We start from the raw sequence: 26,708 nt of genomic DNA, 5'->3' as shown, positions 1-26,708 counted from the left end.
ATATCAACATTAGCTGCCTTTATTTTCAATTTTGCCCAAGGAGGTAATCTGAAGAAAACATTTCAACCATTATGTTGCCTTTAATGTAGGCTGTATAAGTGCAGCATTTGCCCTGTGAAAGAAAACAGCAATTTCCAAGTCTGACACTGAGCCAACAGTACTGAACCTATATTTTTCACAGTGACTGACTCAGATCAGTCAACAACTTAATGCATCCACCCCTCGCTACGTGTCTGTGGCCTGTTGCCATGGTGCTCAGCTTAACTCCTCCTCAGCTACAGAATCACTGCTATCCATCAGGGTGAAGTCAGAATGACCCTTACCATAGCAACCTGGATCCCTCCTCCCACTCCCACTATGTCTGGGTGGGTGAGGTCCTGCTGTGTTGATTCACTTCTGCTCTGAAACAGGAACAGGAGCAACAACAAAAAAAAAGCCTATCAAATACTCACTAGCAAATTCTAAAGCTTGTTTGCAGGTCTTCCCACTCCTGCATCCTTCATTGGCTACTGGCCACACAAACTACTTTGCCGTTTCACTACAATGCCTTGACACCAACTGTGTCAAAAGCAGCGATCTATGTGCCTATTGAAGGGTGTAGCTCTAAACTACCCACTCTGAATGTCAGGAATAAAGTGGTTTCCCTTTATGCTTGCAGTAATCCTCACCAGGAAAAAGCATAAAGCTGAGTTGGTACAGTATACTCAATCAGAACAAATTTATTCCCACAATTTTAGAACTCAAGAGCGGGCTATTTCCTGCCTGTTAAACCCATACAAAGGAACACAGAGTATTGAACAAATTGCTCTTCTTCCCTGCCAACAATATGAAAATGCGCACTATGAAAAGTCTGAAAAATGTCATGGCTGAATGCTGTCTTCTCCTGGCTATAGGATTATAAATGAATTTCATGTGCTTCTTAGGACGTCCACATGGGTTTATGCTCAGTCCAGAATGTTTTCTGTGTTCTCTTAAATGCGCTTCAACACCAATCCTCGTGCAAAACCAGCCCCACTGGCAATGTTACCACTTAAGCCTCTTCTGAAAGCCAAGGAAAAGCCCTGCAAGGCACTGGCTCTGGATGGATTTGCACTGAACAGAAACTTGTTATGATCTGAAGGGTCTAGAAAGCTGAAAGTGAAATAAGGAACTAATGAGGAATTCTGTCCCCTTAATAGCAGGCTTTACTAGCTTGCACTTGTGCAGGCAGGTCTACCGCTGATCCACCACTGGTCACTTTTTATAGTAATGAAACACCATTGTAAGCTGTAGTCATCGCAGTAACTTACTGACTACTGCTGTGCTGAGAAACGACTTGGACCAGCAGCACGTCTACTATAATAGTACATTCGGTTTGAAGGGCGAACAGAATGTTCTTGGGAGAGTAGCATTAGTCGATGGCTTAATGTAAAGCCTGAACCATCAAATCATTGACAGAAAATTCCAGTTCTTTGAAACTGGAACCTTTATCGGTCCTTCTGAACAACCAAAATTTTTTCTTTTCAAATATCAATTTCCATGTACGAGTTTCAATTTTTTATCAGATGTGTTACATTGGGCCTCAGTGCTCACATATTACCATTTTTGAATAAGCAAAAACAAAATATAACACAAACATGTCTTACAAATTCCTCCTCACCCTCACCTGTCTCATCTGACTACACGACTCCCTCATGTGCCCCCACCCAACTACATCATTACAGACTGGAACTACATCCGCAAATGAATGTCCATCAGTCCTGGTGCATCTATAGCCTGTCCGTCCATGGGAGTGAATCTCTCCTTCACTGTGGTTCTCCCCAAGGTGTCTCTTTTCCCACTGGGTTTTTGGAGTTTTTCTTACTGAGAAGGAGGGTCTAAGGAGGGGGGATGCCCGGGATATTAATCCATTTCCTTCATCTACCGTTTATTTGACTGTTGTTTGTTTTCATATCAAACTAATTCTGTAAAGCTCTGTGAGGCAACCTTGTTGTGATATCGGGCTCTACAAATAAAACTGAATTGAACAAATTGGTAATTCCTTTTCAAAATTGTCAAAGTTTTGCCTCCTTCCTCATTAATGACAATCTTGCAGTGTCATTAGAAAGGCCTCTGGTGAATGAATTTCTCCCCCTACAAAAAATATTGACTCCATATTTTCTTCTCAATTTGATGTGAAAAAATAATATTACACTATGCCTATAAATAATGATAACTTTTTGTCTTTATTTTAGTGCAAAAAATAACATTAAATTATGAAAATATTTACATTTACAAACTATTCTGTAACAATAAAATGTGAATAACCTGAACAAATATGAACAACCTGAAATGTCTAAAGAAAATGAAGCACAATCTATTTAGTGTTCAGTATCTTTGTAGATTCGATCCATAAAGCACATGTAGAAATGATAAGTTGAGGCAGAATATTGATAAAATTGCACTTATTTTTCTTAAGAAATTTCAGGGGTTTTTTTCAAGTTATTCACAACTTTTTTGTTTAGATAGTTTATAAAAGTAAGTATTTTCATAATTTAATAACAAAGACAAAAAATTGGAGTTGTCATTATTTATAGGTTATTATGCTAGTATTTTACTGGTCCGGCCCACTTCAGATCAAATCGGGCTGAATGTGGCCCCTGAAAGAATGTGAGTTTGAGACCCCTGATGTAGAGGGCTTCAAAACTCATGTATCAAATATGATACGTTTGGTGTTATAGGGTTAAAGAAACACACATTTACCTAGTCATATTTGAAAAGTTATTTTACTGAAAATGGTGCAACTGCTGGTCAAATTGTGCATGATGTACTTCCTTAAAAAACAAACAATTCTTATGATAAAGTCACCCAGTGCAACCATCTGTGGTCTGACAAGCCTTTAGGGGACTTTTAATAATGCATCCTTTCCTGTTTGTCTTTGCTGTCAAAGTTGTTTGGAACACACAGCCAAAAATGCGCAATAAATAAACTCTGTTATTCAAAGGCAGTTGGATTCTGGTGTGTCTAAATGTACTGTTAAACCTAGAGCAAAGAATCATCACTGTAAGTGCAACATTGATCTGAAATAAATGACTTCTTCATTTGCATGGTCTTACTGTTACAAAGCAATTTTTTGGGGGAAAAAATACTAAATATTTTCTGCATTATTTTCATCTCAGAACTAAAAGATTAATTTTCAAAAGGTGAAATATATTTTAGTTAAGTCTTGGTTGTTGTTGCTTGTTAAGACTTGATAATATTTTTACCTTCACTTCTAAGTTTATTTAAACTGTATTTGTCAGCTCACTGATATTACAGCATGCGTCTAATTAACACAAATATAAGTTTTAATTTGTTTATGTTTTAGTCCACATTTCACTGTAACTGGAGACAAAAACGAGAAAAAATATGGGTTGAATTAATGATTTCTTTTTCTTTCTTTGGTTATAACCCTGGATAGAAGAAGAATAATTATTAACAGCACTAACTGTTCAACAGAGACACACAGTGGGTGGTCAAAACGCAGAGAGCTTCAATCCCACAGCGTTTTCTTGAAAAGTGAGTGTTGTGTAATTCTCCCTTATTACTGAGTCTTGTAATATTTCACATATGACGTCCACCTTCTCGAGGATCAAGGCCTCCAATTGGTTGTGGAAATTGAAAATAAAAAATGCATTATACAATTTCCATTTCTCCTAACAGTGAGTCGTGCTAGGTCTATCTTTAGCCTGTATCTCTTTCATACAATGTGTGTGTCTGTGTGTGGGTATGTGTGTGTGTGTGTGTGTGTGTGTGTGTGTATGTGGACCACTGAGGCAGGAAATCTCTGGAAATGTTGTAATCAAGGAGATGATGAGGAGCATGCTGATGGGACCTCCCAGCTTATCAAAACATATTAATGACGCCACAGTCCAAAGCTGATGCACTGACAAGTACAGTTTAACTCGTATGTGATTTAAACAAACGTAAACATTCTATAGATAGATAGATAGAGAGATAGATGGGTGGGTGGGTGGGTAGGTAGATAGATAGATAGATAGATAGATAGATAGATAGATAGATAGATAGATAGATAGATAGATAGATAGATAGATAGATAGATAGATAGATAGATAGATAGATAGATAGATAGATAGATAGATAGATAGATAGATGGATGGATGGATGGATGGATGGATGGATGGATGGATGGATGGATGGGTAAGTAGACAGACAGACAGACAGACAGACAGACAGATAGACAGATAGATAGATAGATAGTTGGATAGATAGATAGATAGATATAGATAGATAGATAGATAGATAGATAGATAGATAGATAGATAGATAGATAGATAGATAGATAGATAGATAGATAGATAGATAGATAGATAGATAGATAGATAGATAGATAGATAGATAGATAGATAGATAGATAGATAGATAGATAGATATGTGATTGACATACATAGTGCTGCACAATCAGTGCTCAAAGGGCGTGTTAGCAGGACAACCAAAGGCAGCAGTAGACTCAGGGGAGTTGGGCCGAGGCAGATCCCCAGAATAGACCTCCTGGACTGGGCTCCACCCATCCTGGTCAGAGGCATGATACCGCCGAGGGTTTGTTGGCGATGACAGAGATTCAGGTAGGGCTTCACTCAAAAGAGGTAGGCACTCTGCAGAAAAACACAGAAACATGAAGGTCAGTCCGAAGAAATAACAGGCATATTTCCTCCGCCTCTCATTCATCATTCAGGCTTTAGAGCAGTAGCCTAAAATGTCAGCGCACAATGAGAAAGGAGGAAAAATATACAGTAATTCATACAAATGCGGGGGAAAAAAAAAACATAGTCATGAAGGAAATTAAAGAAAAATTCATGATAATGCAGGATTAGGTCTTTTGATTTACCCAGAGTACTTCTGACTTGGGATTAACAGCTCAAGCAGGCCTTCTCTGACTGAACTAATACCATAACAATAGAGCCACTGCTCAAAAACTAAGACAAGAAACACAGCAAAATCATTTTCAGCATGCTGCTTCCGTATTAATAAGTCTGCTTTGCTAGTGAGCCGTGAAATGAGCTGCAATAATACATTTTTAAGAGTTTCTTTTTTTCGCCAGCCGTCCTAATAATTTCATTTCACTTTAGCTCTGGCCTAATTCCTTCTTAGTGTTCAGTATTTTACTCTTCTGGTGGCACATAAAAGTGTTAATGCAATAATACAGCTAGACTGTGCCATAGTAATGGAAAACACTTAAACAAAGAGGATTGAAGGGTCAGTATGAATGCAACAAATTCAATAACAGCAAATGTATCAGAAAATGCGGGTTTAATACATGTCCCCCCTCTTGTTAATCCCTAGCCTTGGGGGGGGGAGGGTCTCTGTCTTTTAGTATTTTAGTATTTAGCTCTTTCCTCACATAAACGCTCAAATACACGCAATTGGACACATCTGGAAGTCTGAACATAATTCAGCTCTGTCTGCTTACGGAGATTCAGACAAGCAGTGCAGAAGCTCCCTGTCTGAGAGTCAATAACTCCTCAGTCCTATCGAGCTCTTCCCACCCCCTCTTCCCTGCCCGATGTGTCAGAACGCAGGTGGGGAGGCCAAATGAGAAAGAAGCCTTTGTTAACCTGTCATATATCACACACAATCACGTCTCCCTTCAGATAGCGGTACAGGATAACATATACGCTCTATGGGAGACATAATGTGTATTCACAGGTGACAGGCCGCATTGAGATCAGGACATAAATATGCACAACCACACATAAGCACCTTTTCACCCTGACATCCAAGATACACGGGCAGAAATAGAGTCGTGAAGATTAAGCCAGCCCTTTCTCGCCTTTACTAAATGAAAGAGGCATTTCTGGTGAGTTACATATTCAAAGACTCCTGCAACCACTTATTGAGCTAATGACCTGCTCAAACACATTACTGTCTGCCAGTCCCGATCCCCCCTAAAAATAGCTCATCTGAAAACATGACCTGATACAGGGTCTTTTTCTCGCCGCTCTGCCCTCGTCTTATCTAACACAGCGTAATAGACGTGAATAGAAAAGCTTTCAGCATCCCCTTTTCAATTGAACAATGTGATAAGAAAAATCAGATCAGAGCTCATTCAGGCACCATTGGCAGCATGTTAAGTAAATTCTCCTCTTACGGAAACTCAATTTGCGACTGTTAATCTAACTATGGCTAGTGCTGTGCATGGAGCCACGCAGGCCACTAAAACATTAGGTACTCCGTGTATGTTGCAGTGTCTGCTTCCTCTGTCTTGTGTTGTGGATTTGCTGTGGCCTTTATATCTCTCTGTGACCTCACTCTCACCCTATCTATCATTCTCACTTTATCCACCCCTCCCGTTGTCTTTCACCTGCTGACAAAGCCCTCTCTGGTCTACCTCCACTACAGTCTCTCACCCTCTATCTAATCCTTAATCTTACCCTCGTCTCACTCCTGTATTAGTCACCATATTCCTGAAATCTCCTCTTCTTCCATCTCTTTTCACTCCTCAATGCACCTCCCCTCTCCCTACTTTCTTCCTTTTCCTCCCTAGTTAACCTCTTGTCTTTTGATGCAATTTCCTGCGTGGCATCCTATCATTCATTTCCTTCTCTTCTATACACACTCTAACCCCTGCATGTATCCAAATCCTCTTCCTCTCCCCAGCTGCCCAGCACCGGCTGCTCCAGCTGTTGTTGGTCCATTGACACAGTTCAAACAAAAGGGCTTAGAGCATCCTACAGCTGTGAATTTTGAGAGAGGGAGCCAAAATAGATACACAGACGCAGCAGTCGACCAGGCCAGTCTGTGCATGTGTTGCGCTTGTGCTAATAGTATTTAACGCTTACAAGCAGGCTCTTTTCCTGTGCGGACATGCAGACCTTCTTCAATAGCTCCCGTCTATTTTGCATGTCAAAGAATCTGAATCAAACTAGGGCTGCACGATATTGGAAAAAACTGACATTGCGATTTTTTTTAACCCTGCGATATATATTGTGATATTAAAAAAAAATACTCAGGAGGATATAATAGCTGAGTGGTGCCGACATAAATGGTCAAACAAATTTGTGTTTCCTCAAGTTGTGGCAACAGGTGGAAGGCACTATTGACACAGAACACATGTTTGAATACCATCCTTCTTGTAGCTAAAATAATTCCAGATAACTGATGATTTTCTTTTTGGCACCAAGTCTTAGTTTTCAGGGATTTTTTTCTTGTTCGTTGCTCATTTTTCAATGCTGTTACCAGCGACCAAGGTTATAATAGTTTTGGATTGTTCATTATAGTTTAGTTTTATTTAGTTTTGACTTTTTTTTCTAATTAAGTAGTTGTAATTAGTTTTTAAAGCAGGTTTGCTAGTTTTTATTGGTTTTCGTTATTTTCTAAATGCTTAGTTTTAGTTTAGTTTTAGTTTCTTTATATCTTTTATCTTCTTCACCGTCGTATTCAAGTAAATCCCATACAGGACCGTGCTGTTTTCTCCCAACTTTAGCCTCCATGTTTCCAGGTAGAGTGGGGGCGAGAAGACGACTCAAAACGACATGTAACAAGAAGTGACAGACTGTTAAATATCATATGGTGCCAGCAGCTAAAATTGCTTGAGGGAAATAAATCGATTTTATATCAATCCGACACTGACAAAGATGAAAATGAAGGGAATTTTATCCACAATTTTTATACGTTTTAGTTAGTTTTATAAACACACAATACAGTTTCAGTTTGTTATCATTTTTTTCTTTTAATTATAGTTTTTATTTATTTCAGTTAACGAAAATGTTTTTACGATTCTAGTTTTTGTCATTTCGCTAGTTTTCGTTAACGATAATAACCTTGCCAGCGACTCACTCCACGTGCAGGGGAGTGGTCTGCTTCGGCAAAGTGATTAAGAACGATTCTGATTGGTGGATCGCTGCGTGCAGTGTGTGTCAGGTAACCAGGTTGAAATCAGATGAGAATACGTTGAATTCATTTGCCTCCTACATCGCAGAATCTGTGACGTGACTATTGCGCACACGTAAATTGTGATGACGATGCTCAAACGATATATTGTGCAGCTCTAGATCAAACGTACTGTGGAATCAGTGTTTCTATGACTAAGGCCTATCGACAGCCTCTAGAGCTCCACGCCCCATCACAGCCTGCCTGCACTGATCATCTGCAGCAAAGAGAAGACAGAAGACAGCAGGGGTCGGTCTTATTACCTTTTCACTGTGACAACACAGATGGTCAGCCAGACAGATAGATTGATGGGGGTACACGCGCTATTTATTGCGGCAAGCAGATAATGACACCATAGCTCAGGTGGTGAAATATACACCGGTTATTGTGCTCCATCAGGCTGATGAAATAAGATTGTTTAGGTGGCATTCAACCTCCCTGGGATGACATGTTTTGTTTTTCTCACCTTGTCCCCACCCTGCACCCACCCACCCCCCTTCTTTACCTATGATGTTTTTCACCACTAGTGGGTTGAGAAGGTCTCACAAGGCATGTCTCCATGACAACAAGCTGCGAGCACTTATAGAAATATCTGTTTCCTGTGGCACCATGTTAACTGTGAAGTACACCTGAAGCTTTGTCTGGTTTTTAAATCTAAATGTTGTCAGAGAACAATGTGTTCGAGGATTTGGGATGATAAGACAAATTGGATTGGATTTTTTAAATTAAAGCTGCTGTGCCTGACAGTTTTTTTAGTATCATTTGGCAAAAAGTCCATAATTACCTTTCAGCATATTGAAATTCAAGTGGTCGGAGAAGATGTGAGACTTTGCCATCTACTTATTACCTGTGTTTTCAGGGTGTAGAAAATCCACCCCCTGTTGCAAATTCTGCCTAATCACAAGTATTTTCAGAGAGGTAGGGATTAAATACATGACGGATGGCTGTAATTACTGAAAACACTTTTCTACAACAGCATGAAACAGCATCAGGTCATCTAGCTTTACATTCAGATGTTTGATTTGGAGAGGTGAGGATTTTCAAATAACGGAATTTCCAAACCTGAACCTGAATCTGGAATTTTTTTTAGATATGATATACATAACAATATTACATCCTCTGTCATTTGTTTTCTCTCACATGACATGGATCTTATATTGTGAATGCATATTTTTATCAGTACAAAAATAACCACGTCTTCAATTATGCATGGCTTTGTGTGCCACTTTGCAGAGTTAAAGTTTTGAGTCGGAGCTGTGTATTAGTCACATTGAAGGAAAGGCTGGGACCGATATTACCTCACGTTTCCTATGACCCCGAAGCCTGGAGGCACATGACACAAACTCACGCACACCCACAGGGGCATGTACACACAAAGGGACAGACACACAAACACGCAAAAACACATAAACATGGCAGATGGCAAAACATCATGGGGGAGATTGGCACGTACTCCTTCACACTTCCCTTCCTTCTCTCTTAAACACACAGCTCACAGACACACAAATTTACAGATACACACATGAACACACACACACACACAAATGTCGAGGATCAGAAGCACAGGATGAAGAACGGCTTACTGCAGGCATGAGCTGCACCGCCCTGGTTACATTTTTAGCTGTGGAAATAAAATATCTGAGAATTCTCTCTAACAAGAAAACACACCTGTCACTCAAATAGTGCGATTCTTCACCCTGAATATAAATGAGTCTAGAGACTTGGGCGCTTCAGCAAAATCCCTATCAGTCCTGTTTAATGCAAGATGCTGAAACCAGGACTGTGGATGCCCCGTACACTCATCCAACCAATGTAATCATGGGAAACATTAAGACACAGCTACATTCACAACCACAATCAACTATTTTTGACGCTGGTGTGAAGCTATGAACAAAGATGCCTCTGCAGAAACAACACCGCTGAGAGTAAAAATGACTCATGGAGCAGTAATCTCACACAAAAACTGTACAGGGTGGGGAAGCAAAATTTACAATATTTTGAGGCAGGGATTGAAAGACAGTGTATGACCAATTAGTTTATTGAAAGTCATGAGAATTTATTTGCCACAAGAAAATTTACATAATAGAAAATGTTTTTATTCTATGTGTCCTCCTTCTTTCTCAATAACTGCCTTCACACGCTTCCTGAAACTTGCGCAAGTGTTCCTCAAACGTTCGGGTGACAACTTCTCCCATTCTTCTTTAATAGTATCTTCCAGACTTTCTCGTAATAGTTTTGCTCATAGTCATTCTCTTCTTTACATTATAAACAGTCTTTATGGACACTCCAACTATTTTTGAAATCTCCTTTGGTGTGACGAGTGCATTCAGCAAATCACACACTCTTTGACGTTTGCTTTACTGATTACTGATATGGGCAAAAGTTTCTGAAAAGGTATGGATAATAGTGTTAGGTATGATTATGACATCAATATATGTTTGGTTTCAAAACAATTGACGTAGTGCCTGCTGAGAAAAAACAACTAAATGTTCATTGCAAATTTTGCTTCCCCACCCTGTAGGTATGGAAGGAAAGTGTCTTTATTTTATGAAAAGCTGTGAATTTAGTAAATCAAATCAAATCCAACTTGAATCATCTATTCATTCACTCACTCACTGAATATTTAATGCTTTAATTGCTAAAATCATTTTCATCGGGTTGTTTTCATTTAACATTTATTCACTCCTAAAAGTAAAAGCTGTTGTGATTACAGTTTTTATATTAAAATATTAATTACAGAACTAAACTATGAATACAGCAATCAATCATTAATTAAAATACTAATTACACCATCAAATAAAAGCTCCTTAGACAACAAAACAAACTGTAAGATGCAAGATGCAAGGGAAAAAATGGAATATTACATTTATAAAGTTCCATTTCTGTAATTACCTCTGATTTTTATTATTTTCATTAAAAATATTTAATTCAATCCTGCTTCTCTGTAAACAGTAGGCTACACGGAAGATGACTCATGGAGTATATACAGTACATATATCTCTATTTGTGTTTATAGCTGCACATTTAGGACCTTCATTTCTTAAACTGTTTTAATTTCATAATTTTTGATGCAATACATGTATGCATTTTTCCCCCCTTCTCAATAATAATCCTGCCAACTTTGCATGTGTCCTCATCTTCTCTCTGACTTCTCCTCGTAGGAAGGTTTAGCTTAAGGTCACAATTTAATTAGCTCATCACCTGCAGCTACCTCTCCAGTAACTGATTTTAAACCAAGCAGAATGCCAAACTTTTGCTCAGTTTTCACTTTTGTTTCTTTCATTTAAGCTGCATGACAGCATCACCTCTCTGTGATGCTTTGTCCTAGCAGGAGGCAAACACTGAACATCAATTGCATTACACCCCAGCATGATCATTTTTCTGATCATTCCAGCTTTTAAATCATGGTTCCCCTTTAAAAAAAAAAAAAAAAAAAAAAATCGGGATGTGCTTCATTTTTAGTACATCTCCAAATCCTAGCCAAGATTCAGACTCGTGATTGAGGAACAAAGGGGGGCAGAGAGAGAAGCGTGACTGAAACCTTTTCCTTCCCAATCCAAACATGATGCAAAAACTGGACAAAGTTCTTCTTTCAACCTCCATCTCTGCATGCTGTCTAGTATATAGCAAAAATGCTGCAGCACAACAATGAAGCAGGAATGTACACCCACACATAAGGGGCTCCAAGGTCAGACAGACCAGCACTGCAACTAGAAATGGCTGCTTCTTCCTGGGATGAACACTGCAACAGATGGACTACTTTTTGCTAAGGAGAAAATGTATTAGCAAATGCTATAAAGTATATATAAAGCAGATTATCAGAAGGGAGCAAAGCTAAGTGAAACCGGTCTCCTCACAGGAAGCAAAGAATTAGTGCAGCTTCACTAAAGTGAACATTGTTAACATTCTTGATATAACAGGTCATTAAAATGCTACAACTATGAAGGCTCTTAGTCTGTCAAAATAAAACCATGTTACTATCAATGCAGCATAACACCCTATTAGTTTTTACATACTACAACATTATTTTATTCTTCAACCTTAATTAAATTTCTAAAGTTTTGCCACCTGCTACTTTCACTCTCTTGCATATATTTGTTAAAAACTGCAGTACATTTATTTCAAGACTGATGGATCAGGTTTGAAAGGCAGGAAGTGATTTAAAAAGGTACAGTATGTTATGGGAAGAAAAGCACAATACCACTATAAATACTTAACTTAAACATTGCTTTTAAAATCAGTTTTTGTTTATTATGGTGTGTATATAAAGGTAACACCCATGATGTTTATGTTTTAGTGTCCTTATTTCAGTTTGTTGTAGGGAAAATGCATCATACTGTTGGTAAAAACCTTGAAGATTTAATTTAACCGTTTTCATGCTTTCAATTAGCTTGAAGGATTGCTTGCTCCTTTATAGACAGAGTCAATTTTCCAATCCCTCAGGCACATAAACCTCTTTAAAAACCCTTTGGGTAATGCCAAAATGCATTGTCATCAAGCTAAAACAGCTTAAAAAAACAAAGATTGTACACATACAGTGTCACCTAACAGGTGATGGTTTTCACCTGACAACAAAAGAAAAACAGGATGCCTTGCGTGTCCACATGAAGACGAAGACACAGCATTTGCTTAAGGGAAACAAAAACACAGAGCTAAAAAAAAAAAACAAAAACATATTTTATCATTTCCTTCAGCGACCTCTCTCTGTTTCTTGCTCTTCAGAGGCAGCCGATCGTCTATGCACTGGCTCATTACACAAGCTGATGTTTGAGTCCTTGTCAACTCACTGTCCAATTAGCATATCTGAGGCTGGCACAGACTCTTATCCTAGCGGGGGAGAGATCTGTATATACATACTGATGTCCACATAGTTATGCACTTGCATGTACATCCCTAATTGTTAAACAGGTCTGATATATGAGAGAAGAAGCTCTGTGTAAATCATCAGATTAAAGGAACAATCCATAATTCAAATGGAAGACCCATCTATCTATCTATCTATCTATCTATCTATCTATCTATCTATCTATCTATCTATCTATCTATCTATCTATCTATCTATCTATCTATCTATCTATCTATCTATCTATCTATCTATCTATCTATCTATCTATCTATCTATCTATCTATCTATCTATCTATCTACCTTTGGGTGTGGCTGTAATTCCCCAAAGCTTCACCATCATTTCTGAATAAAATGAATGATTAAAAGTCCATTGAGCAGAACACACAGTCATGCACGCACACGTATGCACACGCACGCACACACACACACACACACACACACACACACACACACACACACATACTCAAGACACTGTCAGCCAAGCCACGCTGCAGCCAATTAGTGAGCTTCTCCTGGAGCAGGAATAAGGCTCCCTGACAACAGAGAACACCTTCATCTTCCTGGCCGTCATTGTCATCATTCTGGCCATCACCATATTTCCATTTGCGCTTCATTAATGAGACATGCCAGCCATTTTCCCCGTCCTGCTTGTGCTTTTAGGCCAAACCAACATATCATTCAAAAAGACAAAATATAACACGGTGTAAAGCAAATCTGAGGGCGCACTGATAGACATGTCTTTAGAGTGATAAAGCAGCCTTGAGAAACACAGCACTATGTTTTAATAACCTCATATTGATTGAGCAATCATATAGAGTCGTCCAGTGGGGATGTAATTAATGTAAACTCTGTTGTAGCCACAGATGAAATAATCCTTTTATAGATCTATACAATTGAAATTATCCTCTGCACACACACAACTGCCATTTCACACACAACGCACACCTGGCACAAGATAAAACAGTTTAACAAGCAGAGATCTTCACTGTCTATTTACAGTTACCCACTTACGTGCTGCTATCTAAAAGCATCCCTTTATTCATTCTTGGTTTATGTAAAATATCCCCAGTCCCTTTGGGAGGTGCTAATTAATTTTCATGAGAAACAATGTTGTGTTTGCTTAGGATCCGACACTCTCCTGTGTATTTGCGCTACCATGGTATCACCTGTCAGGCATGGTCACATGACACAGGTATGTTGTCCACTGAGAGCTCATTATCTCACAGCCGCAACATAGCACTTCAACAACACTGAGATCATCTATGGAACATAAATCTTAACATTTCTCAATCCTTATTATTTGGTATGGGATATTAAGTGAGATTAAGTCATAAAAATATACAGCTACATCAACGTTAATTCAATGTTGAATAGAAGTAAGATGTGATTTTTAAGGGCTGCTTTTGCTGCTAAACAATATTCTATTGACGTGATACACAGCCCACCAGCCTGAGCTGTTCTGTCACTAACCAGCCATTGCATGACTTCCTGATGGAGATGAGATTTGTGACGCCAAATGAATTTCTCCTTGAGGGACGATAAAGTTGTGAATAGAATTGAAAACCGGAGTAATGGGGTAGAAAAACTGCATTTGTCCTCAGACTCATTGCTGAAATCAGACAGAGAGAGTGTCTCAGTAAGCGAGAGATGAAATGCTTGTCAAGGGTAACAGACTTGCGCACGGATGCTTTCCACCAATGACTAGCCATTACTCTCACCTCAGTCAAACAAACACTTCATCCAACCTGGCATCCTTCAGCACTGTGCAGACAGAGTAATCATGAAATGCCACAAACAAATGTGAGCCTATATTCAAGAGTCGTGTCAAACAGTCCCTACCACCTCTGGCACCTACACACACACACACACACACACACACACACACACACACACACACGACAAACTGCAAAATGCTGCCACTGACCCTGGAGGGAGTCTAATCTTCTCACTTTTAAGTTTTCTGCCTGTGACTTGTGGTGATGGAATGGAGGTGTAAAGTTCCTGGACGTCGTCTCTTTTCATTCTGCATGGTACAGGTCTTTCAGTAAAGCAAACTTTCTGTGAAGCAATAAAGATGTTCTTTCACTAACTGGCACAGGAAGGCATGCCAAAGCCTTTTCTTTGTTTTGTCTCTGTAAAGACTGACTACAGCAGACAACAGGACAGGTGGCACCGGCACCAGGTGTCTTTTTTTATTTTTGTTCCACATGGGAAATAAATTTAGTTGAATTTTTTTATAATGCAAACTCATGATTTACCTTGATTTAAGGTAAGGAATACACAGTTTTAGTGGTAATCAGTGTCTAAAAACCCCCCTTTCCAATAATTTGTTAGTTAATGATTTACTCTCTCCAAATTCATTCATTCAAGTCATCTGGTGAAATTTCCTGCGTTTTTGCAATATACATCCCAAAACCAAATATTCCAATGCAAGTTTTTTCCCTGTCATTTAGTAAAAGTGAGAGCTTCAACACTTATATAATTGCATCCTAATTTTGATACATAACTTAAAATATAGAATGTCAATGTGATAAAATACAAGCAGTGTCTGTATCAACATTCACATGAGTCAAATACTGGTGAGTATTTTTAGTTCATGTTTTGCAAAAATGGCTTAGATCCAGTCAAATGAATTCATCCCACCCGCAATGCATGCATCGAGGAAGACTTTCTTAGGAGTTGAAAATACTCATGAGGACTTGTCAAGCGCTTGAAGCGGGATGCACAGAATATTCGGGTGTTTGAACATTTATTAGCGGCTAGCAGTACACTTCAAAGACGATGGTGTCTAGTCTTCCTCCAAGTTCTGATTAGGCAGTTTGTCTTTTGCTTTGTCAGCCATCTTGTCAGTCAGCCCTTCCCTCCTAATGACTCCTGTCAGTCAGGGATGTAACTGTCAACGTGAGTCAATGACTGCACATCCTCCGTCTATGATTTGTTAATGAACTGTGTACATCAACATTTAGCCATTTTTCAGAGTAAATGTCAGCAGAACAAAGCAGCTAAACAAAAGTTTCTTTTCATGGAGTTTCCATGAAACTTCTGCAAAATAATTTCTGTCAAAGTAGATCTGTAACACAACAGCAAAATAGCTCATATAAAACTGAGCTGTTGGAGCGGTGCAGTGTAGGGTTGACCAGAGGACACCGAGGCAGTAGCAATGGCAATGGCTTTCACACAAAGGGGGAGAGAAGAAGGGGGAGGGATGAGTAGGGATGTGAGGATGCCTTCAGAAGTGGCAGTTGTGATGAAAAGCGAGGCAAATGACTGAAGACAAGAGGTGGAGAAGGGAGGATGAGAAGAAGGAGTGAAGGAGTGTGCATTATTCATCCCTGCTGACACATCAGAATCTCTGATTCATCTGGAGAAGGGCATCAGTCAAGTCACAACCTATCTCTTAGCCTTCACTCATATGCACATGCAAACACAGTGTCTGTGTACGTACATGGATACATAGATAGAGAATGACCTCGTGGTTGAAAAAAAAAAAAAACATCTATAATTGTCTCTACTGTCCTAAACTTCATTTTGTGAATTCAGCTGTAGGTGTTTTTAATGTAAAAGCTCTGCTAAATGACATATTTAACCTCCAATTAAACTGAGCAGAAGCCAAAAATAAAATGCAAGACTAATCAACATTCAAAGCTGTGCACAACAGTATGACTCTGCAGAAACACAGCTAGGTGATCATTTAATCTAATCATTTACTGAATACCAGTGCCATTATATTGCAATCACAGTGGGTTATTGTTTAATAAAAGCATTTTCTCTATGTCATGTTTGAGCAAAGTGTAATTTAAAGGCAGAAAATGATTTATTGACATTTTTTGGCACAAGTGCAAAATATATGATTATGTTCACGTTCATAACTTGTACTAGATGTCAAAAGTTCAAGACTTTATAGTATGCATTTTAACTATAATGGTGGAGCACAGTTTGGGTGAATGTGTTTACATTAATTATTAACATCTAGAGGGTGAACAATATAATTAAACCACTATCGGAATACTTCTGGAGTATTTTCAAGATGTGTACACTGTACTATTGAACAGCTTTTTCAACATTTAAAGTAAAATATGACTGGGAAATGTGATTATATAATCACAATATGATTCTAAAGGAAGTCACAAGCATTATTTAATTATTTCTGAACCTCACTAAAAACACTAGATACCTTCATGATTAAAGTCATCATTATATGTTATTTTATGTATGATATTTAAAGTTACAACACCGTGTCCAAAATCATTCTTTTTTATATTGTTAGATTTATGTCTCATATAGGCCGGACCCTTAGGGTTCATTTTGCATTCCTGTACTGTTTTCAGCATCCTCTGAATAAACAGGCAGAGAAGCAAAGCAGACAAAAGCTCACTGTTTGGAAGGCTTTGAAAAGGTCAATTAATATCAATGCCTCGACAACAACAAAGTTTCTGTCTGCTTGTAATACAGGTGGCTACGCTCCCAGCATCAAAGTTGAATGCCTTGATGTTTTCTCTTCTTACAGCTGACTTGTGCAACAAAGCTAACACAGAGTATACACAGAGATTCTGACAAAATCCATGCATGGGCAAAACACATAACACAAGAGAGCAGAGTAGAGAGTGGATGAGTTGGGCTAACGCTGCTGCAAGAATCTGAGAACCAGACTTCAATGAGGCCTTTGACGTGAAACCAAAGTTGGTCCTCTGGGAGAGCACGTCATCTGGCATTTTCATGTGCGGATGGATCCTACAGTGGTATGTGCTTAGAAAGAACAGGAAACCAATCAAGGCTGAATGCTTTGAAATGATGTTTAAGGTAGTATATGCCATCACGAATTTCATAAGCTCCTGCCTCTTATAGAGCAGAATTCATGTGAGGCTGAACATCTTTTGGCTTTTGGAGGAGCATATTTGATAACATTTGTCAGGCTTCTGTATAATGACGTCTTCCTGTCGTAATAACTGAAATATTTATATCCATGTACCTGTATTTCATCACAGAGGACTGACTTGTACATTTTTCAGTTGGGTGAAAAAAAAAAAAATGCATCTACTAAAGAGAGGAATCCATGTGTAAAAATGACTGATTAAAATAATTAGGGATGTGGAAATGGTGTGGAACAATAACCAGCAAACGCACAGTGCCCCAGGGAAAATTTCCCATCTGTGTTTGTGAGGAGGAAGACCTCCCTTGGTTTCACCAAGACAGGGTGATTTTCCAGTTTACACAGGCCACACAGTGGAAACACCAAAAACCTTAACAAGCATTTTAGTGGACATGATTAAACCCCAAACAAGCAATAGCCCTCGGAAAATGTGTCAGGATGAATGGACGTATCATTAAATTACACTCTGCCTGTACGCGTGAGTGGCTGCATTAACATCAAATCCTACTGCGTATAATTATAGGCATATGAGAGGGCTATGGACTCAGAAAAACACTGCCTATATGTGCAGATGGGCTCGTTTTAAGTAATGCTTAATAGTAGCAGATGCAGCAGCCACTCTATTGTCTAGAAAACAGTCTTGCTAAATAAGTCCATCCGCCTTGCCACCTGGTGCCTTACATACCAGAAACCCTCTGTGATATTAGAATAATAGCTGTTATGAATTTAGAATGTGTGTGTGATAGCCTCCTCAAAAGTCCTGTGAATGTCATTATCTCAGAGTGCCATTACTTCACTGTTGAAATAGTGCATTTATTTATTTATATATTTTTAAAAAGGAGTCATCAATGGCAAAGCTATGGGATTAATGTATTTTTTTCCAATAAGAATGTAATTTGGTTCCTTCATGTTGCAGTATATTTTTCTATTATTGTAGAAAACCAACATAAAAATCAGGATCCAACACCAGGCAAATGCATCTGCAAGTGTTTTAAATGGCCATCAGAAAAAGCCACTTTCCATGAGTGGATGATGAACAAAGGCTTTGCCAGCCTGCCCGGGTCCCTCATGCTGCCCAGCCAACAATAAGGAGGGGGTGAAGGGGGGACGCACACTCGCAGCGCTGTTGCCAACCAGCCCGATCACCTCTGCACAACACAACACCAAACACAAAACACAAAACACAAAAAACACAACACCGAGGACTGTTTTCCAAACCCAAATGTTTCAACAAAGTCTCAAGTGATGCTGGGATTAAAGACAAATAACGCAAAGAGCATCCCCCAGCCACTGAGACCTGCTAAACGTTGAAATTTCACTCCGGGGTTGGGATATTCTTTTACCTCATTAGTTTTCCAAAGGCAATTCGACAAGTGAGAATGACCCATCTGGGTGGGGTGCACGGCTGCAAACAGCAACTCTTACACGGGTGGAGGATGCATGGTTACCTCGGTAGGAAGTGCTCCGTCTTCTTTACTGTCTGGTAGATTCATGTGGGTGGATTTGCAGCTGAAAGCTTCCTCGGAAACAGCAAGGATAAATGTAATCCAGTGGCAGCAGCCGAGCTCCACTCAGAGAAAGGTCTGCCTTTGTGCAGGATGCATGCACACATCGCCGGTGTTTCCTCCACCGTCCTGTCGGGTCGACCTCTGGGGAGCGCAGCGGGTCACGGCTGCTCCTTCAGCCCTTTTGTCGGGAGAACATAGCCGGTCGGGCGGCCTCAGAGACTGCTGGTTGATGTCATTGATACTCCCTGCCTTCTCTCTTAATGCCCTCCTTCTTCCCTCTCTCACCTCCTCTCCTCCCCCTCCCTGTTCTTTTTCTCTCTCTCTCTTTCTCTCTCTCTCACTCACTCACCGTGGCTCTCCCCCTCCCCCTACACATGACGTGATGCAGGCAAGATCTCCAATAGCAACCGTATCCTCCATCACCCCTATTACCCCCATTACAACCCCACATCCCCCACCTTCTTCAGCTCTGACTTGAACGCTCAATGGTGCAAAAGAGGTGGCTGCTGAGGTAGGCCAGCCATGTGTATTGGTGACTGACTTTTTTTTTTCTCTCTCTCTCTGTGGTCCCCAGGGGCTAAAATGAAGATAAGCACCTTGAAACCATGTAGATTCCCATAATATAGTGTCTAATTATAGCTGTTGGCAGGAGTACAGAGTCAGAGCCCCATATCAGCTTCTACAGTGCAGAACTCCCTCACTGAATTATACCTGGACGTTCAAATTTTGCAGGGGAATGTCAAGTCACAGCAGGAGGATACAGAAACATATTAATAATACTGTAGGAGGCAAATAATACAATAATGTAAGGGAAGGGAACTGCGTGTGGCCCAGGACAACAGATGCTCTATATAGGAGTTTTAACCTTACTTTCATCTAATGGTGACCAGCTAATGCAGCACAACAGGCCTGCGTTAATGGATGTACTTCTATTATTTTGTCCATTGATAATGATAAAGCAGGGTTTCATCTGTATAAATTATTCATAATGTCATTTCAGTGCTTTTAATTCATCCATTTCATACTAATATGGCTGTTTGCATGAAGGCCAGCACTGAGACATGTCTGTTGACAAATGCTCCAAGCAAGGTCAAATGGACTATTCTTCAGTCAAATAAATGGCATAAAATGCCTAGCCTTTAGATGGTGACTTCAAAAATATATATAGGCCTATATAAATAGAATAAAGAAACACCATGCATGTTTAAGAATTTAACCTATTACTGAGTGGCATTGAAATCAATGTATTTAGCTTTAGAAAAATGATTTGAAAAAGATAATAAAGGCTTATGTTTTTGCAATAAAAGATGTGACAGAGACCGACACATTGTGGTATTTCTTAGGTTAGGGCTTATTTAGGTCACAAAATATGACACAAACAACTGCCAAAAGGGAACACTGCGAGGTGTTGGAGGATGGTGTAACACATCGGGACGGGATGAAGAAGTCTTTATTTGAACCTCTCTGGTGACCCCAGACAGACTCAGTACAGCAGTGTCAGCAACTCTGCCAATCTAGATTTCTGTTCACCCACATACATTAATAAAAATGCATATTCTGCCTTATACACTAGAAGCTCATATTATGCAAGTGAGTCTGCCTCTCAGTGCACCCTGACACAAAGACTGCTCGACAATGTATTCGGCAGAAACAGTAAAATTAACCTGACATGCTTCTGATGGTAATTGGAAACTACACTTTTCCCCATTATCTCAGGGACAAAGGCTTCCACTCATTGACTTTCTTTGTTACTAGTGACATCTAGTGGACGAACATCTTACTGGTGGTCCCCTTTTTCATTTGATACTGCATAGGACAGAAGGGAGCTTTTCTTTAGTTTCATGTATTTCTGGTTGGTTTTAGTTAGTTTTAAGGCTGTATATGAATGAATGAATGAATGAATGAATGAATGAATTTGTATTAGTGTCCTGCATAAGAATATGCCCAGCCCTTACATGGGCTTATAAGACATCAAAAATATAAACCAGACCAAATACCAGACAATAGGCACAATAGATATAAACAAGACAATGTACTGACCTATTTAAACAAACACATCTACCGCTTTTTCCAGGCTTTTCAAACAAATAATGCTCATTTATATAAATTTGAACTAAACAACCATTTCATCTCGTCATCATCAGTGCTCCAGAACATATCAGGGTTTCGGATATACGTCTCATTAAACAACGAGGCTCTCACTTCATCATATAGAGGACAATACAAAAAAAAAGGGGATTCATTTTCCACTTCCCCAAAATCACACAGTCCACAAAGTCTGTTTTCTTCTGGGTTTTGGGTAAATCTCCCCCTCTGTTTCTAAGGGCAGGGGAAGGATTCTTGTACTCAACTGCATAAGTAGCTTTTTTTATTGCTAATTTTATTGAGGAATGAAGTAGTTTTACTTTATTTTTTACTTTTCTTCTGGGTATAGTTAGGGAAGCTATGATTCATAAAAGCTAAAAAGGATGGGAGATGTCATTAAATATGATTACCCAAAAAAGCAAAAATAAATAAAACATTGCTTAGAGTCAATTTTAGTCTTGTAACATTAGGCAGAAACATAAAAATACTTTTTCCAGCAATTCTACTGCCTTTTTTTTTGTTTTCCTGCTTTAATCTGTCATTTTCATGTTTCTATTTTGCCAACAAACATACAGTTGTAGTGTTTAAACTATAATAACCCTGAGAGACATGTAGTCTGTCCTCCACACTCTCCAGTTTCCTTGACCTTTTAACCTTATTGTGTTTCTGTGTCAATATATAAATGTAGACTTGAATGTCACAATTAGCACAATTACTCAGCACCTTCTACAGAGAGGTCAAAGGTCAGGTCCTTAATAGGGCAGCTCTTGAATCTATGGAGGATTTATGACAATAGGCGTTTAGCGGGATGAATACAGGCATTTAAAATCCCATTTAACAGCTGGAGAGTATGTAATGGTCATGCCAACTAGACACCTGTCACATTTACCTGAACAGTAACAATAGCTGATAATTAATATTTATGCTTTAAGACGCCTTTCCAGCAATTGTCATCTTTGTAATTAATTAGCTTAAGCTGTGCTCCTTGTTAGAATAATGCTTTCTCTGTTGTCAGGGCACTGTCTCTGCCGTTCACCCTTTGACCTGCCTGACTGTATAGCATTACAGTATTCCCATTTTCAGAATTGAAGCTAGGGCAAAAGATCCCTAAAATTAGCAGGGTAAGTGCCCTGTCTCTACCACTGCCCTGCAGCAGTGACGTTAATTGCACTCTATTTATACTTTAAGAGTGCAGGACTCAGAAAGATCAAGTTTCTGTTATGCTTTATTTCAGTGTCCTCAAGTTTATGTGAGCAGAGCAGTACAAAACCCATGTTTGGTAAAAAAGTGCTGAATTAGGTTGACAAAAACAAGAACTGCATACTAAATCTTTCATATTATTTAGCTGCTGTAACACCTTTGATGCACTCAGAAATTTCACTGTCTAATTTATGGAGTTGACTGTGTTGATGGGCCGGAAAGGTTGCACTGGTACTATCACCATTTCATTTTAAATATGTATGACGGCAAATGCCACAGTTGTAAGCAAGAGCAGTCCAAACTGAAGCACCAGTGATAAAACCCAAATAGGTATAAGTTTTTTTTTGCATTTTCTTACATGTTAATCCAACCAGAGAGGGACTTTATTCATGTGGAAAACACCAGAACAAAGACCACACACATACAAGCATACACATTCTGTTCTGATACTGAATTTTATTCAAGTATCTCAAACACACTTTTGTTCTTGAGTTATCATCTGTTAAATGAATCGGTTGAGAGAGAAAAAGGCAGCATCAGTTCAGAGCCTGAATGTAAGTCTGTATTCAACTTTAGAGCCTCTCAGTGTGCATTCAATTTAGTGGTGCTTAGCACAGATAGACAAGTAAAACATTTATGATAACACAAGATAAACAAAAGAGAGACTATTAAAAATAAGACTAAGATACAGGAACAGCCACAGAGCCATCTGTTTCATTTGTGTGATCTGCATCAGGGGTTAAAGGGAAAATTCACTCCAAAACTGAATTAATAAATGCTCTCAGATCTAATCTGTAACTTCTCTCAAAGACATCAACAAAAGAGCCAAAGCTCTGTTGTTCTCTACAAATATGAGTGTTTCTTTAACAGTGTGTTGAATACATTTGTTCATGTCAGAGTGGAGAGGGATGTAGGCACAGTTTAGACTTTCATTTGAAAATGTTAATTTGGACAAAACAAAAGAGGAAAAACACTCATTGTCAAAGGAACAGCCACATTTCTGATGCATTATCATGTTAATAAAAGTATTTGAAACTGAATAAACCCAGGTAAAAGCTGTTTGCGCAGTTTTGCATGAGAAAAATTTGCCTGTGATTGGAATATTACAAACTGCATAGCTTAGAAAAGTCTGTGCACAGACTAGGGAGTGTTAGCCAAACAATGGTGCCTGGTGTCTTTGTTATAGTCAGGGGTACCACTCATTCTCAATCTAATCAAAGCCTTGTAAATGATGGCTCTGCAGGCTGTCCAACCTTGTCACAGTCTGAAATATTCAGCAATTGTCATTGCCCCCCCATAACTTGAAGCTTCATATCCCCACCTTCAGTTATTACGTCTGCTTCTAATGAGGAACATAACCTTTTTGTTGCTTTTTTTCCCACCAATTTCTAGTCTGTAACAGGACAAAACCTCTTGTCTGACATTTGGCACAATAAGTTGAACACCTTCCCAAATTTAAAAAACAACACAGCAGATGGTATGTTTGAACAAGAAGATCCAGGCAGAAACCGCCAGTGAGCAGTCTTGCGTGGCTGAGTTTGTTGTTTAATTTTCGGCAAAACAGTTTCAGGTTCCAGTTTCACTCCTCATTTTCATGCTTGTTATCTGGTTCATCTGATCAAATGCCTTCAAAGCCCACTTTCTCAAAGTCTAGCTTTCTCCAAACACACACAAGCACCATCATACTGCAAAAGAAAATTGCATTAAAGCCTTTTAAACTGAAGTTTCACCCAGCTTTAAATAGCAGTTGAAACCCACAATCTCTTTAAAAATCTACATGACTTAACATTAGAATAAAGCAACTGGCCAGATCTCAGCTAAACATTTAAGCCCACAGATTGGGGTTTATTGCTACGGTATGGTCTGACACAGGGTCAGCTGGTACAACTAGGGCAGGAAGTGAAGCTCAACATAAAAGAAGACAGAGACCACAAATAATGAAGAGGATGTTGGTAGCAGGTCATAATAAGGACTAAGAATAATCAGAAGAGTAGTGCGGTGATGCCTTTTTGGGGTGATGTAGTGAAAGTCAGTGTAGCTCAATGAAAGCCTCCATCTCCTCAGAGATGAGTCCCCTGTAGGGCAGTCTGTGCTTCTCAATTGCACGTGCCGCCAGGCACTGAAGGGTGACATAGTTTAGTGGGTAAAGGGCTGGGTGCCCACTGCTCTGCTCATCCAACAGCTCGTAGGCTGTCTTCTTCTGTGCATTTGTGGCGTCAAAGTGAGCCCCAGCTTTCATAAGTTGTGCCATAATCTCAGGACAACTGTTGCTAGCAGCGATGTGCAGTGGCGTGTTGTTCTCACAGTCTCGTGAATCAACATCCGCGCCACACTCAAGGAGCAGTGACGCCACCGCCTGGGATGGGAAGCGACCCACAGGGTATCGACCCACAGATGTGGTTTCCTTGTCTACAGCCATGTGGAGGGGAGTGAAGCCATTACGACCTCTGGGGTTTAGCTTCAGCAGACGGTATACTGTGTGCTTTTTCTGATGCTCCTGCTCTGGGGTGCACTCCAGCTTCTCCAGCAGAAAGATCAGGTGAAGGATGATGGAGAGAGCCTTTGTGAACTGTGGAGCTTCTGGGGGGTTGTCCCTCTGTGCTACTGCTCGTTCTACCTCCCTTACACTTTTCCCCAACACAGTCATCAGATCATGAAAGGTGATGCGCGTTGATAGGGTGCCTTTAGCTCGATCTTGAAGGACAAAAGAGAAGAGCTCTGCAAAGGACAAGAAACTTGAAGCTGTCATGGGGCTGAGAGGGTCCAGGTTGCTCTGTTGCATGTCCAAAGCGTATTTCCACAGGCTAATGCAGCGTTCAAAGTTGCCAGAGTCAGCATATACAGCTCCTCTATAGCGGATATAATAGGAGGTGTCTGGATGGGACGGTCCAAGGATGCGTTCACGGACCAATAAGGCCTGCATCCTCATTTCATCTGGGTCCGTGATCAAAGCTTCCAGTTCGTCTGCAGTGTTCACCTCCTGTGCACAGCCATAGGCAGGGATGGGAGGTCCAGGTGGAGGCTTGGCCAGAGAAGCTGCTTTGTCCCCTGGCAGCCTCAGCTCCATCGCTCTTCTCCAGTATCTCATTGCACCCAAGAGATCCCGTTTTTTGTCCACAAAAGTAGCTCCAAGGAGCTCAAGTGCATCAATGCGTTCCTCTCTAGACGTGCGAGGCTGATGAGCGAGGTACTCCACAATGTTGGTGTGACCTGTCACACTTGCAGCCAGGAGTGGGGTCATCCCGTATCCATCCCTCTCCATGCGCGCACTGCACTTGAGGAGCATCTTCATGATATCTAAACTACCTGACTCAGCACAGTCATGAAGGGCGGTGTTTCCTTTCACACTCTTTCGATTGACATCAGCTCCACGGTCCAGGAGGAACTTGGCTATCTCCTTGTGGCCCTTGTAGCAGGATATCATGAGGCAGGTATGGCCGTGGCGATTAGCTACCTCCATGTCGGCTCTGTGTTCCACCAGGTACCGGACGATCTCCAGATGACCATCAAAACAGGCAGCTCGGAGCGGTGTAGAGTTAGTGAATGTTGCATTATTCACATAGGCACCGTGTTTTAGGAGCGTTTTGACCACAGGGAGGTGACCGGCTGCTGAAGCCGCCCACAGCGGCGGAGCCCCTTCGATAGTCTCACCGTCAAAGTTCACCGATCCCCCGAGTTCAATATTCGCTTTACAATATTCAAGGAGGTAATCCACAACCTCTAAGTGTCCGTACCGAGAAGCTATCAGCAGAGGGGTCCCTCCTTGTGTCTTCTCTTCGGCTAAAGCTTCCAGTTCCTCTGGAGTTTTGTTGCTCAGCAACTTCTGGATAAGTTTTAGCTTACCATCTCTGGCCGCGTTGAAAACCGCCGTCGTTATATCCATTTTACACACTGTGTGCTGCCGTGCTGGACTCCAGCCCCATAACCACCCGCTTATGAAAAAACAGACGGGTCTGGTTTTAAAGAGCAGGGAACAGAGATGTTAGTTTGGACTTGGTTACTACCGCTCATCTTTCTGCCATTTTGAGGGTGCTGTCAAGATGGCGTTTGTGTTGTTTGACAGGTCTCCGTTTACGATTTCAGCGAGGCATTATGGATAATGTAGTTTAGAAGAAATTCCCAGTCTATACGGATAAGGCATTTTCTGTAAAAATGAACGACATTTCCCACAATGCACGTGGCTTGAAAGGCCTACCAGCTGATAGATGCGTTGGTTTTGTGTCACTAGTGACACCGCCTAAACAGACTAAGCACAACTCTATAGCCCGCAGCGGAAAACGAGGGTTCAGGGAGGTGCGGGTCATTACACCCA

The 26,708-nt window shown here is 40.1% G+C and overlaps 2 protein-coding genes across 13 annotated transcripts in view; both read right to left on the bottom strand.

The window, feature by feature from the left end:
- Positions 1 to 19,381, bottom strand: part of ptprsb (protein tyrosine phosphatase receptor type Sb) — an 81,465-nt gene extending 62,084 nt beyond the window's left edge. For 6 of the 12 annotated variants that reach the window (XM_030159910.1, XM_030159912.1, XM_030159916.1 and 3 more), the window contains exons 1-2: positions 19,052 to 19,381; positions 4,406 to 4,613 (exon numbers count right to left, since the gene is read on the bottom strand). In XM_030159910.1, coding sequence (XP_030015770.1) covers positions 4,406 to 4,544 — 139 coding nt within the window. In that variant the 5' untranslated portion in view covers positions 4,545 to 4,613; positions 19,052 to 19,381. Of the gene's footprint in view, positions 1 to 4,405; positions 4,614 to 18,946 lie in introns of all 12 variants that reach the window. The other 6 variants (XM_030159917.1, XM_030159919.1, XM_030159918.1 and 3 more) reach the window with 4 other exon arrangements.
- On the bottom strand, positions 457 to 26,444 carry fem1a (fem-1 homolog a). Its single transcript, XM_030159954.1, has 3 exons — positions 23,371 to 26,444; positions 2,255 to 2,262; positions 457 to 467 (listed from the first exon to the last, which is right to left on the bottom strand). Exon 1 carries the CDS (start codon positions 26,277 to 26,279, stop codon positions 24,426 to 24,428), a length of 1,854 nt encoding a protein of 617 aa, XP_030015814.1. The 5' UTR covers positions 26,280 to 26,444; the 3' UTR covers positions 457 to 467; positions 2,255 to 2,262; positions 23,371 to 24,425.
- Between the last annotated feature and the right edge of the window lie 264 nt (positions 26,445 to 26,708).

This window comes from Sphaeramia orbicularis, chromosome 17 (assembly GCF_902148855.1).
Source record: "Sphaeramia orbicularis chromosome 17, fSphaOr1.1, whole genome shotgun sequence".
NCBI lineage: Eukaryota > Metazoa > Chordata > Actinopteri > Kurtiformes > Apogonidae > Sphaeramia > Sphaeramia orbicularis.
The sequence above is the reverse complement of the archived record's forward strand: the minus strand, read 5'-3'. Positions and strand labels throughout refer to the sequence as shown.

Coding starts and splice junctions, on each gene's coding strand:
- fem1a (XM_030159954.1), bottom strand. CDS start 26,279: ATGGATATAACGACGGCGGTTTTCAACGCGGCCAGAGATGGTAAGCTA.